This window comes from Poecilia formosa, unplaced genomic scaffold (genome assembly GCF_000485575.1).
Source record: "Poecilia formosa unplaced genomic scaffold, Poecilia_formosa-5.1.2 Scaffold535, whole genome shotgun sequence".
Classification (NCBI taxonomy): Eukaryota; Metazoa; Chordata; class Actinopteri; order Cyprinodontiformes; family Poeciliidae; genus Poecilia; species Poecilia formosa.
This window is the reverse complement of record NW_006800474.1, coordinates 174,981-193,094: the sequence shown is the minus strand read 5'-3', so window position 1 is coordinate 193,094 and position 18,114 is coordinate 174,981. Positions and strand designations below refer to the sequence as shown.

The following is an 18,114-nucleotide window of genomic DNA, read 5'->3' as shown; positions in this document are numbered from 1 at the left end:
AGCTGTCGACTTTAAGTCTGTGTCCATGTCCAACCAGAGCCAGGTATTGTGTAGTTGGTGGTTTTAATCAGTTTTCAGTTAAATTAATTCAATCCAACTCTATAACAGTCACAAAATGTCACCAAAATCACTCTGTCCCTCTAAAATCTTTCAGAAAATCGCAAAAGTGTATTGAATTGTATCGTTTGCTAAATATCGCAATATATATCATATCGTGGGCAGAATATCGTGTATCGTATCGTGAGATTATTGTGTCACTACAGCCCTATACACACACACACACACACACATATATATATGTGTATATATATATGTGTGTGTGTGTGTGTGCGTATATACCATGTCCACAAGGTTTAGGAGTGTGTTTATGGGGATTTTTGACCGTTCTTCCAGAAGTGTATTTGTGAGGTCACACACTAATGTTGGACGAGAAGGCCTGGTTGTCTGTCTCCACTCTAATTCGTCCCAAAACTTGACTGGTTGAGGTCAGGCCAGTCAAGTTCATCCACAGCAGGCTCTCCCATCTATGTCTTTATGGACCTTGCTTTGTGCTCTGTTGCACAGTCATGTTGGAAGAGGAAGGGACCTGCTCTAAACTGTTCCCACAAAGTTGGGAGCATGGAATTATCAAAATGTCTTGGTATGCTGAAGCATTCAGAGTTCCTTTCTCTGGAACTAAGAGGCCATGCCCAGCTCCTGAAAAACAACCCCACACCATAATCCCTCCTCCACCAAACTTTACAATTGGCACAGTGCAGTCACACAAGTACTGTTCTCTTGGCAACCACCAAACCAAAACTTGTCCATCAGATTGCCAGATGGAGAAACAAAATTTGTCACTCCAGAGAAAGCACCTCCACTGCTCTAGAGTCCAGTGGCAGTGTGCTTTACACCACTGCATCCTTTGCATTGCACTTGGTGATGTATGGCTTGGATGGAGCTGCTCCACCATAGAAACCCATTCCATGAAGCTCTCCGCGCACTGTTCTTGAGCTAATCTAAAAGGCCACAAGAAGATTGGAGGTCTGTAGTGATGGACTCTGCTGGTGGCGACCTCTTGGCATTATGCACTTTAGCATTCGCTGACCCCACTCCGTCAGTTTATGTGGTCTACCACTTTGTGGCTGAGTTGCTGTCGTTCCCAAACACTTCCATTTTCTTATAATACAGTTGACTGGAATATTTAGGAGCAAGGAAATTTCACGACTGGATTTGTTGCACAGGTGGCGACCTATCACAGTTCCACACTGGAATTCACTGAGTTTCTGAAAGCGACCCATTCTTTCACAATTGTTTGTATAAACATTCTGCATGCCTAGGAGCTTGATTTTATACACCTGTGGCCATGGAAGTGATTGGAACAGCTGATTCTAATAATTTGGATGAGTGATATATTCTGTAGCTTTTCCATTTCATGCCTATTGAGTTTTTAATAAGCGTCACAGAGACTGTTTTGGTTGTCCAAGCTTTAAGAGACAAGTTGTCCTAATAAATGCACATGTGGCTTTTAAACTTGACTCATACCTTTATAAATTCTCCAAAGAAACATGATTTCTCACAGAATTATATAAATGTCCATACGAGTCGGCCTGTGTCCAGTTTGAGTGAAAGCAGGTGTGCACAATCTGTGCCGATGTAAACTTAAGAGATCAAGCCGCTACAGCAGCCAATGCGCAGAGGCACACTCCCAGTTCAATGTATCAACTATAAAAACTATAAACACATCTTCAGGAATAATTCTGCCCTGCCAGTAAAAGGCACAGCAGAGATGCTTGTTTGGCTTATTTAAAAAAATGATACAAGCAAATAATACACTGGGGGGAAAACTGGGTGGTTTCCTCCTTCTCATATTTTTTTCTATTTTGCTCTTGTTCCAATTTTTCATCTCTTATTAAAAGAAGAAATCTTGAATTCACTGATAAAATATATCAGCACAAAGTATCTTTTGTGTTGACAGTGATCCTGAGTGGTTCCCATTTTTCTGTTTTCTGTCAGTGTGTTGACGTACCAGCCCTCTCTTCGTATGCCGAATGTTCCAGGCCTGGAACAGTCATACCTTACCTCAGCGATTGCCGAATATGCAGTTCCTTTCCGCCCATCTACCCTAAGTTCCATTCCTACTGAATTGCAAAGTAAGTTAGTAAAATGTGCCCAACTTTGCAATTAGGTTAGATATTTGCACAGCCCCTAACTACGAGTACCATTAACTTTGTGTTGGTTTGTACTTACAGGTCTGGATTTGTTTTCATTAATCCCAACAGATCCTCAGGTAAGCTTAGTGAGGTTTTTTTTCATCAGATAATGTCTATTAATTTGTCATGTCCAGGCTTTGATAAAAAAATATATAAATCTGGAAAATTAAGAGAAAAATCAAAGCTTTTATTAATACTTTGAAGGTCAATGGATGAAATACCACACTATCTCTAAATTGTCATATAGTCAACTAAGCAGCAGACAGTCCTAAAGATTCTACTGTAAAATTACTAAAGCACTCCCAATCAAAATCTTAAAACCAGGATAAGTCAGAAGTATTGTCTTTTCCTATAGCTGGATCATAATATCATAAATGGGTCTTCAAAATGTAAAAGGATACAGGACTAACAGACGAAACAAATACAGCAGGCAATTTAATAAAAATATTTGATGTACTCCTAGATTAGCATTAGCAAAGTGTTAACTTTATTTGAAGGGGGGTGAATAAGACTGTCATGACACTTTCATAAACATGACATAACATCTGTCATGAACATGAATAAGCCTTCATGAATATTTATGACTGTTATCATAAAGTGTCATTCGGTAAATTATGACACTTTTAATACAAAGTTGACATTATTCAAAATGTCTTTATTATGACAACTTGACATTAACCAAGAAATCATTACTGTTTAAACTTTACCTTTAATAACATAAAGTTACCTAATTTTTAAAGTGCAATCAGTAATACTTTTATAACAAATTTATATCAGTAATGATTTCGAGGTGCAGAATACCTCAGAACACCTCAGTGTTCTGCCCACCGGTCCACAACGTCCCGAGTCGAGATCAGCAGCACACCATTCCCACTATAAACAGTGTTGGTGCTGTACTGCTTTCCCCTCCTGAGATGCCTGATGGTGGACCAGAATTGCCTTGAAGTCATGTGGAAGTCTTTCTCCATGGCCTCTCCAAACTCCTCCCATGTCTGAGTTTTTGCCTCAGCAACCACCTGGGCCGTCTGGTGTTTGGACTGCCGGTACCCATCAGCTGCTTTCAGCGTCCCACAGGCCTTAATGGCCCAATAGGACCCCTTCACCCTGACAGCATCCCTCACCAAAGGTGTCCACCAACGGGTTCGAGGATTGCTGCTACGACAGGCAACGACAACCTTAAGTCCACAGCTCCAATAAGCCGCCTCGACAATGGAGGCACGGAACATTGTCCATTCAGACTCAGTGTCCTTCACATTCCCCCAGAACGTGTTCTAAGTTCTCCCGGAGATGCGAGTTAAAGCTCCATCTCACAGTAGACTCTGCCAGATGTTCCCAGCTGACCTTCACAATACGTTTGGACCTGCCAGGTCAACCAGCATCCTGCCCCACTACCGGAGCCAACTCACTCTTGGACTTAGTGTCCAAGACATGTGGCCACAGATCCAACGAAATGTCGATCAGCTATGCGTCAAGGTGAGACAGACTATTTCTAACCAGAACCTCTCAACCTCACACACTAGTTCAGGCTCCTTCCCCACCAGAGAGGCGTTATTCCACGTCCTAAGAGCCAGTTTCTGCAACCAGGGATTGGTCCCCACCCTCAGCCACCACCCATCCCACCTTCATCTGACCCATTTGTCCCCTCCCACAGGTGGTGATCCCATGGGAGGGGGGACCCACGTCTCCTCTTCGGGCTGAGCCTGGCTGTGCTTCATGGGTAAAAGCCCGGCCAGCAGCGAGCTCGCGTCTGGGCGAGGGAACACTGGAACTAATAGTCTCACTCATCAAATGGGGTCTTCGGGCTGCGCTTTGTCTGGTTCCTTCCATAGGGCCTGTCTACCTTGGGTGATCCTACCAGAGGCACGAAGCCCCAGACAGCATACGTCCTAGGATCACTGGGATAATCAAAACCCTTAACCATGGGTTTTGATTATCCCTGGAGGGTATCCCTGGAGGGTATCGACCCCCCTTCATGGAGTCGATACTTCTCCATGGTGTGAGAGGTCGATACAATCTGCTAGGTTTTTTTTAGATGAAAACCTTTTTTTTTTTTAAAGGACTCAGTTTAGAGAAGTTCACTATTTTTGTTTTTAGACGAGTTTTATTTCCCATCAGCTGTTTGGTAATGTTGATCCATGTCTCATTATATTAGGCCATCAGTCATCATTTAATGTTTTAAATTGGATTTACATCAGATGAACATGCAGGGTGGCCCAAAAGAAGGATGACAATATGCAAGAAAGTCCTTTTTACGGGCATGCATTGTGAACTTCAGCATTGTCCTGTTGAAAGATGCAGTAATCACCACACCAACAAAGACCCTCTGTCAAGAGGAACAGTTACTGTAACATCTCCATATAACCCCATATAACCAGCTGCAGCTTGCCCAGCCTGAAACCCCGTTGTTATGTAGAACACCATCTGGACCATCAAGTCTGGGTTTTTTTTCCCCCACATCGGCAAATATTACTTTTTTCTACTTTTCAAAATCCCTTTGCTTGGGGATCCTTTCCATGATTAAAATGGATGTATTTGTAGTGTGATGAAGACATAACCTGTGAAGACATTTTTTGGTCTTTAAGCTATCTCTTACAGACATTCAGAGTAGGGGATTTTTTTTTCTCTGAGTCTTCTTGATTTTTTTTTTTTTTTCACACCGTCAGGATCTTTTAAAAAATATGAAGACCGCATTACTCTGCCCAAACTTTGCAGAGATTGGACAAGAGGACCTACTTTTGCAAATCAACAGACCTGCCAGTTTCAATGCACAGAAAGCTTTTTGACTTAACTCTCTAGGCTTTTGAAAGGTAGAACATCTAAAACGAAGTGACATGAAAGTCAGAATTTATTTATTTATTTATTTGTTCATTTATTTATTTTTTGTATTTTATTGAACGTGCTAAGTTACAATTAAAATTCAATCAATGCAAACAATAAACATTCAAAGGAATATAAACTTGTTAAAACGCACCACTTCTATTTTGGTCGCTTAACACTAATGGTTTTAAACTCTTAATGATCTGATGAGCCACCTGTCTAAATTCAGTTTTTCTTACTGTGCTACCCTGTTTTGTCTCCTGAACCTGATTATGTTTTTGAATGTTTAAGCTGTAATAACAACCTCTTTAGAATCCATTAATATAAATGAAAGTAGAATTTTAATTTCTTCCCTATTTTTAAGCTTTTTATCAGGAAAAATAGTCAACAGAAAAATTGATATCCACTTGAACAGATTATGAAAGAATATTCACCTACGTTGCATTTTTGTAATATTCACCAAAAAAATCTTGAACATTTTCAACATGATTGAACAGGTGTGATACTAGAAGAAGCATTAAATGATTAGTACATTAATAGCTCAGGATCATATGAAATTCTTAAGATGTGCGACTGCAAATCTGTGCTAAAGAGATTTTAAGGGAGCTCAACTTGTTTTTTCTTCTTTTGTTCAGCATTACAGGCCCCAAATGTTTTTGGAAAACCTTTCAGGCAGCCTGCACAGCATACCCAGCACTAGCTCTGGTTTGGTATCCTCTACCTCCAGCAGCAACTTCAATGCCAGTGGTCATACTGCCACCTCCATCCACAGTACACCAGTCGTCACAGGAGGTTCCACTGGAGAAGTGACTGGAGGTAGCTTGTCGGATATTATTTCACTGGACTGAGCCACATTCCTCTACACCTTTCAATGCCTATTTTAAAGGTTTTCTGTGATAAATAGTAAATAGTTTTCAGATTCCTAGGCAATTTGATCTTGCCATTCTCTATTGCTATTTTTCCTGGATGAATTAAATGGAAAGAGAGCAAAAACTTAACTTAAATTTATTTTTGTCACAACATGGTTTAGTTCGTCATTTTAAATGTTCAATTACTTGTACCGTTCATGGAAAGTGCACAGATTCCCTCTGAGTGAACAGACCTCCTGAGAATGAAAAAGCTCCCATTAGAAGGAAGTAGAGTGAGTGGACCTAACCTAAGCAAGAAAAACGAGTGCAAAATAAATGTTTTGAATTATACAAAAACTTGGTATGTGATAAAATGACCAACTTGCAGCTCATATATGTTATCAGTTGTGAGATATTATCTATATGTGTTTGAGTTTAGTTAACTGGAAATGGTTACTTAAAGAGCTGTATGTAAGAATATTTCATTTTCAGATGGACAGGATGTTTTTGCAACATTTAACCAGTCCTATTAAGACTTAAAAGATTCTAAATGTGAGCTGTGTACATAACTCTTTCTAGAATTTCTGCACAGCAATGTGTGTACTCAAAATCCTGATTGCTGGTAGTAAATGATGTGGAAGATTTGTATGACATCATTTTTGTTTGAATGAATTAACATGTCAAAATTGGCTTTGTGTTGCTAGATAGCATAATAAAAATTAAAAAGCAAGTATTGTATCAGAAATCGCTTAAACTTTCAGAATTTCTCTTACTATAATTACCTGTAACTTTTTTTATTTAAGGTGTTTTATTTACTTAATAACTGTCAGCAAAATGTTTAAGCCGGAAAATCAGGAAGTGACAAAACTACTAGAGCTGAAAACTGAATATCTTACATCAGGAAAATGTTTCTTCTGCAAGAATCTTTCTGCAGTTGTGTAACCTAACCTTGAGACAGATTGCATGAAATTACTTAATCACTGAGCCATACTCTTTTATGACAATGTAACCAGACTTAAAAGTTCTTAAGAATAGTCTAGTTTTCATAAACAATAATTTGTGTCTTATTTTGGTTATCTGGCAAGTTCTAAAGCTTGCCTTGTTGAACAGTATGTAAGGCTTTTAAAATTATTTTAAAGGAAACCTTCAAAGTTTATAAAGGTAACATTTTTAAATTGAAAATGTTTTATAGGTTTAGTCACAGGAAATATGAGTGACATCTTCCAACATGCTCAAATCAATAAAACCTCTGAAATGTTAAACAGTACATGAAGAGTGAAAAAATAGTAATAGTCTTCAACACACTTTGAAAGCTTAAAACCAGATGACGGAGCAAACAAATGCCATGTTTTTTGCTGATAATTTCTGCCACTGAGTTCTACAAATCACAGCCCACTTATCAAAAATTCACATTGAGGGAATAGTAAAACCTTTTGCCAAGAGCTACCTTGCTAATAAAGTTAGCAAGGTATGTCTTGCGTACACATTTTTTTGAGAATGCATATGGTATATTAAAGTTCCAAGTTTTTTTTTGTTGTTGCAAATTTTAATTTTCAATTGGAAACTTGTTTATATGTTTTGATTAAAAGATTCAGAAAAAGCATTGAGTATATGTTTCAAAGTTTTTGCATGAACTTTTTTTGTAATGCTGGGGTTGTGAATAACCAAGAACAAACCGAAATGAAATTGGTAGAGCAGAAAATGTGCACCAGCATGTAAATATGTAACATAGTATAACTGGATGCTAGCCTTTTAAGGTTGTTGTAGATGTTGACAAAACCCCAATCTCTAAAAGGGAGATGGCAAACAGGGGAAAGAAAGGCTAAGCAGTGGCTGATAAATATATGAAGAAAATAATCATTCAAACACAACGTAGCATAGTACAGGTATCCAAATACATTAAGCAACATGTTCATTAAGCCATTTTTTGTGATGAATCTCATGTAACAAGTTAATGCAGCAGGTAGGATGAACTTTAGGACTCACTAGGATGGCCCTTTTTCATTAGATTAAGCAGAGTTGAACTTTACTTAATGAACAATGCATTTTGAGTTGTTTTGGGGTTTTGATTTATTGATTTCTAGTTTCATTATTATTCTGTGTACCTTAGTGTTTTTGATTAAATCAGCCTTGTTTCTGTTTTTCTTTAGTTCAGTTCTTCTCATGATTCTAGTTTAATTAGTTTGTTCTTTCTTGTGTCTAGTGTGACCATTCATCTAGAAAGTCCGATTCATTTGGGGAGGTGTGAACGCGCAATCAAACTCTAATCCAGACTTAAAAAGTGAACACTGGTCTTCCTAAAAACCTCGGTCTGGGTTCAGTTGAGTGAACCCAGACCTTCAACTGAAGATCTGGCTTCAGCTGCAAGTGGATGGGAGACCGGAGCAGAAAACTCTGCTCTGTGGGTTTAGATGAGGTTTTGTGTCTCTTGCCATGGCAACAGGTCTGTGTGTAGAGTAAAGCTGACACAGAGAGCGAGGAAAAGCAAAATATAAATGGTTTAAAGTTGTTTTACAACCGTTATCCCTTTGCTGTGGCGCACTGAAACCACTGTCACTTTTAAACCTTTAATAAACGACAAAAACTGGACTAATTGCCTCGTTTGTTTGTAGAATGTGGCGATATCCATAACAATCATCAAAAAGGATCAAATATTTCATAAAGTATAGGAGCCATGGTTTGTTAAATTTTAACAAACTAATCTATATTAAATTATTAACCAATATTAAAGAGAAATTGACTTAGTCCTCTCTTGCATCTTGACCACATCTATAAACAAAACTGTTTATAGATTTATATCTAGGAGAATACATACCCTACATGTCAAAACATCAGCAATATTCTCAACTTTACCTTAAGCCATATTTTATAGAAATCAAGTAAGAAATAAAGATGACATGACCATTTTTGTGACAAAATTCTGCTAATCTGGCATTGGAACAGTCTGGTTTTGTGGACATGTTTTTTTGCTTTTTTTGTTTTGTTTTTATTAGAGGCAGACTTGGAAAAAGGAAAACAAATGCCTAAAAAATAAACTACAACAAGGGGATTCATATTTTAGTGTTAACATGCATTGGTGGACAATGCCATACATTTTTTAGTCAGGTATTCATATGTTTCAATACATTTCAGAGATTTCAAATACAACTGGAATTCAGATTTAAAAAATGTCAAAACCTGGGGACGATCTTAGAACTTTTTGTTTATGAATAAAACATCTTGCCAGACAAAATATTAGATTATATTATTGTTTTGTTTTTTAATAACACTCCACAAATTACCATATCTCCAGAAATAGATTCAGTAAGTGCAATTTTTGGTTTGATCCACTTTTCTAAGCAATTCCAAAATATTTTGATTTGATTGCATTTATAGAAGATCTGGTCTATTGTTTCTATGTCACTTTCACAGAATGAGCATTTATTGTCATCAGTATTATAGTGATTTCTTAGTAGCTCTTTGGAGCGGTAAATTGCATTTAAAATTTGAAAGTGTGTTTCTTTAGCCTTTGGTTGTATGAGGAGTTTTAAATAAAGAGTTCTTTATTTAAATTTGCAAAGAATGTTATTTTTATTTATTTTCCCAGGGAATAAAGTTTTGTTTAGACATCTTCTAATTGTGTAGTTATTAGGGATGCACCGATTTATTGGTGCCAATTTCTTTAATTTTGGGAAATCGATGGATTTTTACGTGTGAAGCCGATTTTACCCACCAATTTTATCTGCCTCAGCAATGGTCTTAAAATCTGCCACTTTTCCTGCTATCCTGTGAGACAGGTTTGACTGATAAACCAGCCCCTCAGATCATGTCTGCATGCTTACAGTTTACAATAGTGACCCCACTGTTGCCAATTCAACAACTTTCTTGGAATTTGGGCAACATTTCAGATAAAAAAATTGTATTGGCCAAAATTGGAATTTGCAGAATTGCTTTTTAAAAGATTGGCGATCAGCCAGAAAGCTGCAATCGGTGCATCCCTAGTAGTTATTGAATTTTTTGTCATCAGAATATAATCTGATTAATAAATTGTTTTGGTAATGCATTAAATAATCTGGTAAATTCAACTTTTGGGGAAAGGAATTTATATTTTGCACAGAATTGTTCAAACTTTAACATGCAACCATTAGCATCCATTAAGTGTACAACAGACCAAATGTTCTTCTCCATCCGTTCTTTATAAAATAATGACTTATTGTGATGTAATATGACTGTTATTCCATATAATAGAGCAGTGTGGTGAGTAGTTATGTACATAGAAAATTTTCCATCATAGTAACAACTGTTTATGGAACTCTGATAGCTTAATGGGCAATTTATGTATATTGAAATCAGCCAGAAGTACAAGTTTTAGACCCCCTGTTTTGTTAAATATATGATTGGGAACATAATACCAGGATCCAGGATTTCAACCAATTAATCTTAAGGGTTCTGTTAAGACACTCGAAGTCAATTACTTTCATACTGCCATCTCTAATTTCTTTGTCCATGTGACCTTTTCTTAGGTAGTGTGGCCTGTTTCTACAAATAAAGTTCATGTTCATTTGATTGATAGTTTTAATTAGGCTCTTTGGGACAGTAGTGCTACAAGTTGAATATATTAATCTTGACGAGCTTTCCATTTTTGATAAGTAAATTTGTCCTAAAATGGAAAGATCTTGTTGGAGTCACAATTTAAGTTTGGATTTATATTTTTAATTTTGTTTTCAATAGTTAAGGTTGATTCTTGGTTTTTGGCTATAATAGTTCCTAAGTATTTAATTTCAGATTTAATTGGAATGCTATATATTTCTCTTCGGGAAGTGTCATGAATGGCTATAAGCTCACATTTCTTTAGATTTAGCATAAGTCCTGAAGCCTCTGACAATTATTTTATTTTATCAATTACAATTGGAGCCTGTTTGTGATATTTTAAGAAAACGGTGGTGTCATCTGCTAAATGGCTAAAAATTATTTCCGTACCAAACGAATTTGGTACAGATTGAACTTTTCATCTCACACTTTGAGCCGCTTAGAACAGATAACAAGCAGCAGAAAACAACAGAGTGACTTGCTGAAATAGGTTTGCAGTTTGTGGGGAAGATATACTCCATCCATCCGCTGAGCCTGGAGCCGCCTGGCCCCGTTAGCGGAGCGACACTGCTCTGAAAACTCTGGAGCATATTTCAAAGAAGTCTAATTTTGGATGAACTATGTGCATAGATGAAACTATGAGGGCTACTTTCTAGCCTATAAACATCTTAAAATAACTTTTTGTGACAATAGTGTACTTACTCTGGGCCGTGCAGACCTTTGGAAGGGCAGGGGCTCAAAGTTAAAAAGGGGCTTATTGAACAAGATCTTAAAACATCATACAACAACACGGCAACAACCCATATTAATCAAGAATCTAATATTTAATTGGATCATACTATATCATTGTCATGATGTGGGGGCAATGCAAAGGAAATATAGTCTATGTTTTATAATGTTGCTGTTTCTTCTGCTGACAGAGCTGGAGGGCTGAGTTGATCTGAGACTAGCTGTTAAACAGACCATAGGAGAGAAGGTCACTGGCTATGAAGCATCTTATTACTTCTGCTTAAACTCTGTATAACAACTTGGCTGCAGACTGCTTTAAAGATCAAAAAGCTCAGAGGGGTTAACTCTACATAATTTTTTGGCATTAGCTCCTATGAGAGATCTGGAATTGTAAGACAGAGATATCAAGGCAAATAAAACTCAGTAGCTGCTGGTAGGGCCCTCTAGACATTCAAGGGCCCCTGTGGATGGGTGAATTGTAACACAGATCATAGATCTAAACCTGTAGGATTCATTTATTGAGAATGATATTAAATTTTTTTAATGCATTCAGTGGTGAAAAAATCAAAACATAAATAGTACATCTAGGATTTAATTAGGAAGTTTACTTTGTAAAAGTGCAAAGAATCATCTTTACAGTTTGATTCTTGTGTTACCATGGCTACAATGTGGCGTAATATTTGTGTTTGAGCTGGGTTTGTTCACAAATACATCACAGCAAACAATAACCAATAATCAGTGGTTGAGTTTAAGCTCAGCCAATTAATCTGGACTCCCTGTCACAGACTTCAGTAAATCCCTATTTAATAACTCTTAGTGATGCTGAGGTTCTAAGTAGGAGGGGGTCATGGAGCCTAAGTCATGATTCTGTCTAAGGCCCCATATTACCTTGGGCCAGCCCTGCATGAAGAGCGAGCTGCTGCGCTGCAAATCTCTGTGCTGGAATCTAGCAGGAGTCTCTCGGTAGCCCCTATGCCAGTCCGCTGATGCTTTTGGGATATTTTGATTTATTTAATTGTGGCTTGTTTGGCCCCTGGAGGAGTTGGAACAAGTGGCTGGTGAGAGGGAAGTCTGGGCCTCCCTTCTGAAGCTGCTGCCCCCGTGACCGACCGACGGACGGACGGATGGATGGATGGATTTTGCTGCGATCCTAATTGTTGGTACAGTAAATTTCACTTATGTTTATGTGATATTTTGTGAGCTCCAAATGCTATGAACCAAACCTTTTAATTAGCAGTGTAGTATCTGTCTGGACAGAAACGCTGACTCTGGTAAATCAAGGGTGGTGGGGTTTGCATTTATGTGAAGGGCAGTTGGTGCTGCAACATCACTGCCAGAGACAGAGTATGTAGCCCCGACTTGGAGCTGCTATGTGTCACTCTGCGGCCATACTACCTCCCAAGGGAGTTTACCAACATCTTTGTGTGTGTAGTTTATGTAACGCCCAGTGCTAATGCAACAAGAGCAGCAATTCAAATCTTGGACTGCGTTCATCACCATCTTTAGAATAAGCCGGATGCTCTTATGTTCATCCTTGGAGATTTTAACCACTGCAGTTTAAATAAGTTTCTGCCTGGTTTTTTCCAGTACGTGAAGTGCAGTACAAGGAACTCTAACATCTTAGATAAATGTTATGGCAATATTAAAGATGCATATTCACATAGAGCTAAACCACCTCTTGGCAATTCATTTACTCCCTGCTTATTAGTCCATTTTTTTTTATTTGAAAGTAGTTTGACAGGAAATAGGGTTATGAGAGAGGGGGAAGACATGCGGCAAATGTCACCAGGGTGGGAATCGAGCCTGCGACCACTGGCATGAGGAGTAAGGCCTCAATACATGGGTTGTGCTTTGCCCCTGTGTCACCACAGCTCCCCTTATTGGTCCATTTTTAAGTCAAATAACCCTGAGCTCCACCAGGTGAAGGTGTGGTCCCAGGAAAAAAAATGGAGGCGTTGAGTTGCTGCTTCCTAGGTACAAACTGGGAAATATTTTTCTTGGATGCAAATCTCAACTGTGTTACTGAGGCAGTTAGTGCCTATATCTCCTTCTGTGTTGATTCTATTATACCTCAAAAGATAGTAAAGAGGTATCAAAATAACAAACAATATTTAACAAAGGAAATAAGTGAGTGCATTGCCAGGAAAAAATCTGCCTTTAAGCAGGAGACAAGGCAGGTGTTAGAGCTGCACAAAAGGATCTCAATCAGCTGCTGAGAACAGCACAGCGGCAGCATAAGGAGCGGGTGGAACGTGAACTGTCTGACTCAAACACTAAGGGATTGTGGGACTCCATCCGAGCCATGACCAATATGGCTTCCAAGCGGAAGGCCCTGGCTGCACTAAATGAGAAAGCAAAAGCAAACGACTTAAACAGTTTTAATTTACGGTTTGAAACTGATGATTCTAAGGAGTGTTGGCAAATATTAGAGGATGTAAATTGTGGATCTGAGAGCAGAATTGTAATTGATTTACAGTCAGGAACTAGGGTCTTCAAGGGTTTAAACACACATAAAGCAACTGGTGCAGACAATATGTCTGCTTTCCTTCTCAAGAACTTTGCAGGAGAACTTTCTCCAATTTGGCTTAAACTTTTTCAGATCTCTATAGACGCGCATTTGGTACCAGATATTTGGAAGAAATCAATTGTCATTCCAGTTCCAAAAATTATCGCCCATTAGCGCTCACTTTTATTGTAATTAAATCATTTGAGAAACTCATGTTGGAGCTACTACAAGTGGAAGTGCAGCCATTTCTGGATCTCCTTCAATTTGCTTACGCCAGTAGACGTAGTACTAGTGATGCTGTTTTGACACTGTCACACCTCACACTAAAGCATCTGGAGAACTCCGCATCATATGCCAGAATTATTTTTGTTGATTTTAGTTCAGCTTTTAATTCCATCAATGTAAACATTCTTCTCAGGAAATTGGTACAGTTGAAGGTTAATTCTTTTTTAACTAAGTGGTATTATTCTTTTTTTTTTTTTTTTTACCGAAAAGATCTCAGCAAGTAAAATTCAGTTCTCTCTGATTCTATGTTAACCCTTTCATGCATTAATTATGATATTTTGTGTCAGGATTTTTTCCATTTTTAAAAAATTTTCTTAAGGCATTAAAAATAAGTAGGAAAACATATTTTGTAAAAAATATATACATTTTTTTATTTTATTTTTTTTAGGTGATCAATTGTAATTTTCTCCAAATACAAAGTTATTTTAAAAATACATCAGTAGTATTGTTCTTTAGGGGTTATCTAATGTCACAATATATTTTTTTACCTGCAAGAGTCGTCTACAGTAGAAGAAGGGACAGGGTCGGTCGGCATGTTTTTTTTTTTTTGTCTGTCGGCCATATTGGATTTAACAAAAATAATTTCTTCCATTTGCAGCTGATGGCCAGTAGTTGATAGTGTATTTTATGATGCATTAGTGTCCCCTTCAGTGGTCTGTGTGCATTTATAACATAAAAATCCACAAGAAGCACAAGAAAATGGCTTTTAGACAGCTGTCCACTGTAGTGAACACTATGGATGAAAGGGTTAAGTAGCACAGGGGCCCCCCAAGTTCACCTTACCTTTTTATTTTGTACACAAATGAATATGTCAGTTCTCAACCCAATCAGTATATAATAAAATTTTCAGATGATACTGTTATTCTGAGTCTCTTAACAGACAATCCTGACAGTCATAAAGCTGCTGTAGATAAGTTTGTTTTATGGTGCGACTCTCACAAGCTACAAATAAACACCTCAAAAACTATTGAATTATTTCTGGATCCTAAATCAATCAGTGACCGGAGTCCTATAGCCATACATGGGTGCTCCATCAAACAGGTTACATCTTTTAGATACTTAAGTGTGTACATAGATGGCAATTCGATTGTGTGGTGTTTCTAAAATGATTATGTTGATTTTGTCAACATAAGCCGTTATTCGATTTTGGTTTAATAAACCATAAAAGAAAAAACAAGTCTGTTTTTGTTTTTTAATTTTTTATTTAAAATGAAAAAACAAATTGCCTGAAAATACATGGACCAAAATACCTGGGCATGTGTAATATTGGATTTGTTATCTGTGTAAGCATCTTTGTGTGTATGTGTGGGTAAGGCATGCTACAGGTAAATGTTATCATTTAGTTTGGTTAAGAATAATTATTACACCATCAATAAGTGACTTCTAAGCGATGTTCTTAGTTGCCAGAGGAACACAGTAACACCTTCATGAGCTCAGAGGTTCAAACTGACGAAAAACAATGGATGCTCTCTGCTAAAATATTTCTTGATGTCTTCCATGTTCTTTCAGCAAACAGTTGAGACAGAGCTGTTTTTGGGTTCACCACTATTTACCTGCTATTTTATCTGCCATTAAAAGTATTCTTAAAAGTTTATCTGTTAGTCTGCAGCTCATGTGACCAAATGAGCGGAGGAGATGAAAAGTTAAAACACTCAACATTGTCTTGTACACAACCTCTGGTTGAGTAACCCCAAGATCACTAGGTCTTCTTAAAAGACAGAGTCTCTGAGAACAGTTTTTAAGAATATAGTCAGTTTTTTCTGCAAAGTTGAACTGTCCAGGAATTATTTAAAATTTACCAGAGTATTTAAGATTTGCCAAAGTTTCAACAGATTGTCCCTCGAGTGAAACTGGAACCACATTAGGTCTTTAGGGCATTTAATTAGCTCTACCTCCTTACAAAAATGAAAAATTAATAACAAATAATAAAGACTTTGTGGTATTTTCATGTAGTAATGTAATTATATTAGTTATGTTACCACCCCGACGCCACTAGAGGCAGTAGTAGACCCGAAAAGATACAACTAAGGAACAGATTTAGAAGTATGTGGAAAGCTACAGAATTTGTTAAAAACTGTGAGCTGTGTTGAAGTGAATAAAAGATTGAAGTTCAAATACAGAGTGGAACTCTTTCCTAAAGGTGAAGATATATCACAGATTTCAAAAGAAAATAAAAACGGGAGACTGTGGATAATATAGGAAATAGCGCCCCCTTCACTTCCGGAGTGCAATGGCCCCATTTCCAAATAAAGCATGAGACTGCCAGTGTTTTCTTTTGAAATATGTGATAAATTCACCTTAAGGAGTCCAGCTCTCAGCATGTTTGAAGTTTTCTCTTTTATTTACTTCAGCACAGCTCACAGTTCTTAACAAATAGCCTATATACCATGATTAGTGGTGACTTTAATTTTTCGCCACATAGATTGTTTCCGGGTCCGCTTGCTCCTATTGTTTTTAACCACAACTGCAAGAGCTGTACCATGAACAAGATGCAAAAGTTAAAATATCTGCGAACTACTGGTAGAGCAACTGAGTTTAGTTGTGTGCTGTTGTGTCCAGTAATTAGCCGGTACCATCCAGTGCTTAGTTTTATTTTCCATTTTTCTGCTGATATCAAGGCGACAGCGGACCATAGCTGCCTGCTATTTCATAGCATGAGGATATTGAAGATCCAGCGTCAGAAGTGGGTAGATGGTGGTTAAAAGGAGCTGCTCATGCTTTGTTCAGTGGAATAATTTGTTGGAGGAAAATAATGGGGGAGGAAATCCACTGCTACGGGAACAAGCTGAGAACAGAGGCAGCGATTTGGCACAAGGTAAGTCGATTTGTGTCAATTTGTGTGTGTTGATATATGCGTTTGTGTTATAGGAGTATGAAATTATTTTTAGGCAACTCCTTAGTTTTTGTTTATATGACAATTATATAAAATACATATATAAATAACATGCAGTCGGAGCGCCCCTCTGATACCGAGCGCGGTAATTTAAGAACAGCAGAGAGCAGCAACGCTTCAGCCTGAAAATTATTCCGTCTTTCTGTTCTACCAACACCGAGTAACATGATCCAAACCACACAGGTAGCCGGTCAAATTAAAGTCCAAAACCTTCGCTTTTTTGGAAAAGTCAACATTGCTGGAGAAAATGTTTAGTGTTTTCCTCTTTTCTCTGGTCTCTTTCACAGAAAGAAGTTGATTACTCCGACATGAGTATAATTACAGCAATTCTGGGGAATAACAACAAAAATAATTATAAAATAAACACTGTATAGGTGTCACCGATCCACATGAAAAATCCACAGAAAAAGTGTTACAAATGGTAAAGAATCACGTATTTCCCAAATCCCAAAAATATGACATGTACCTTTGCTGTTTGTTTCAGAATGATAATCCACGTTAGAGTGAATGTTTCCACTTGGCTGCTATAATCTGTTCTTCCGTTACAGAGACATAATTTCTCTCTTAATTTTAATTTTTCTCTTCTATGCATTTTTTTTTGTATTTCTGTTGGTACAGATGCAAACACTGTGCTGCGTCTGCTAAATTAATTTCAGCTACATACTTTCAAAAGAATATTCAGATTTTAACATGCATTTTCTAAGTAGTAAGTATTTCAGTTTACTCTTACTCAGTTACTTCAGTGTTACACCTCTGAAATATTTTTTGCAGTTTTTTAAATTGTGATACAGAAACTGTTTCACTTAAACATTTAATTTCCTGTGATATTGTCAATTTATTTTCAAGCAAAACTCTCAAAATGAGGTTAGGGTTTATTAGTTTTTGATTACGTTGTGTAGCTAAATAAAAAATAAAATGCTTAAGTGCTAAAACGGAAGTTCGTGGCGTCTTTCTGTCTGTAGACACGAATAAGTAGATGCCTCATTGAGCCCTGAGTCTTACGTTACGTCACTGCCATCTTGGCAGCAGAGCGATCGGAGCTCATTAAGTCCTGTGCTGTGTTGACTAATTTCAACCGTTTTACAAAACAAACTGGATTCATTGGCATTACCTTTCACAGGTAAGGATGAAAGAAAATAACATAATTTTTACGAGCAGAATTACTTGACTTTGCAGCCAGAAAGTCCCTTCTAAACAACAGAGAAATATTTCCTACGTAGCTAAATTGGCCCACAGTAACCACTGATTGTTAGCGTAGCAGCTAACGTTTTCTTA

The 18,114-nt window shown here is 37.5% G+C and overlaps 1 protein-coding gene across 1 annotated transcript in view; it reads left to right on the top strand.

Annotated features, from left to right (window-relative positions):
• Positions 1-7,458, top strand: part of pias2 (protein inhibitor of activated STAT, 2) — a 67,263-nt gene extending 59,805 nt beyond the window's left edge. The window contains exon 14 of the mRNA XM_007540361.2: positions 5,645-7,458. Coding sequence (XP_007540423.1) covers positions 5,645-5,857 — 213 coding nt within the window. The 3' untranslated portion in view covers positions 5,858-7,458. The remainder of the gene's footprint in view (positions 1-5,644) is intronic.
• The last annotated feature ends 10,656 nt before the right edge of the window (positions 7,459-18,114 follow it).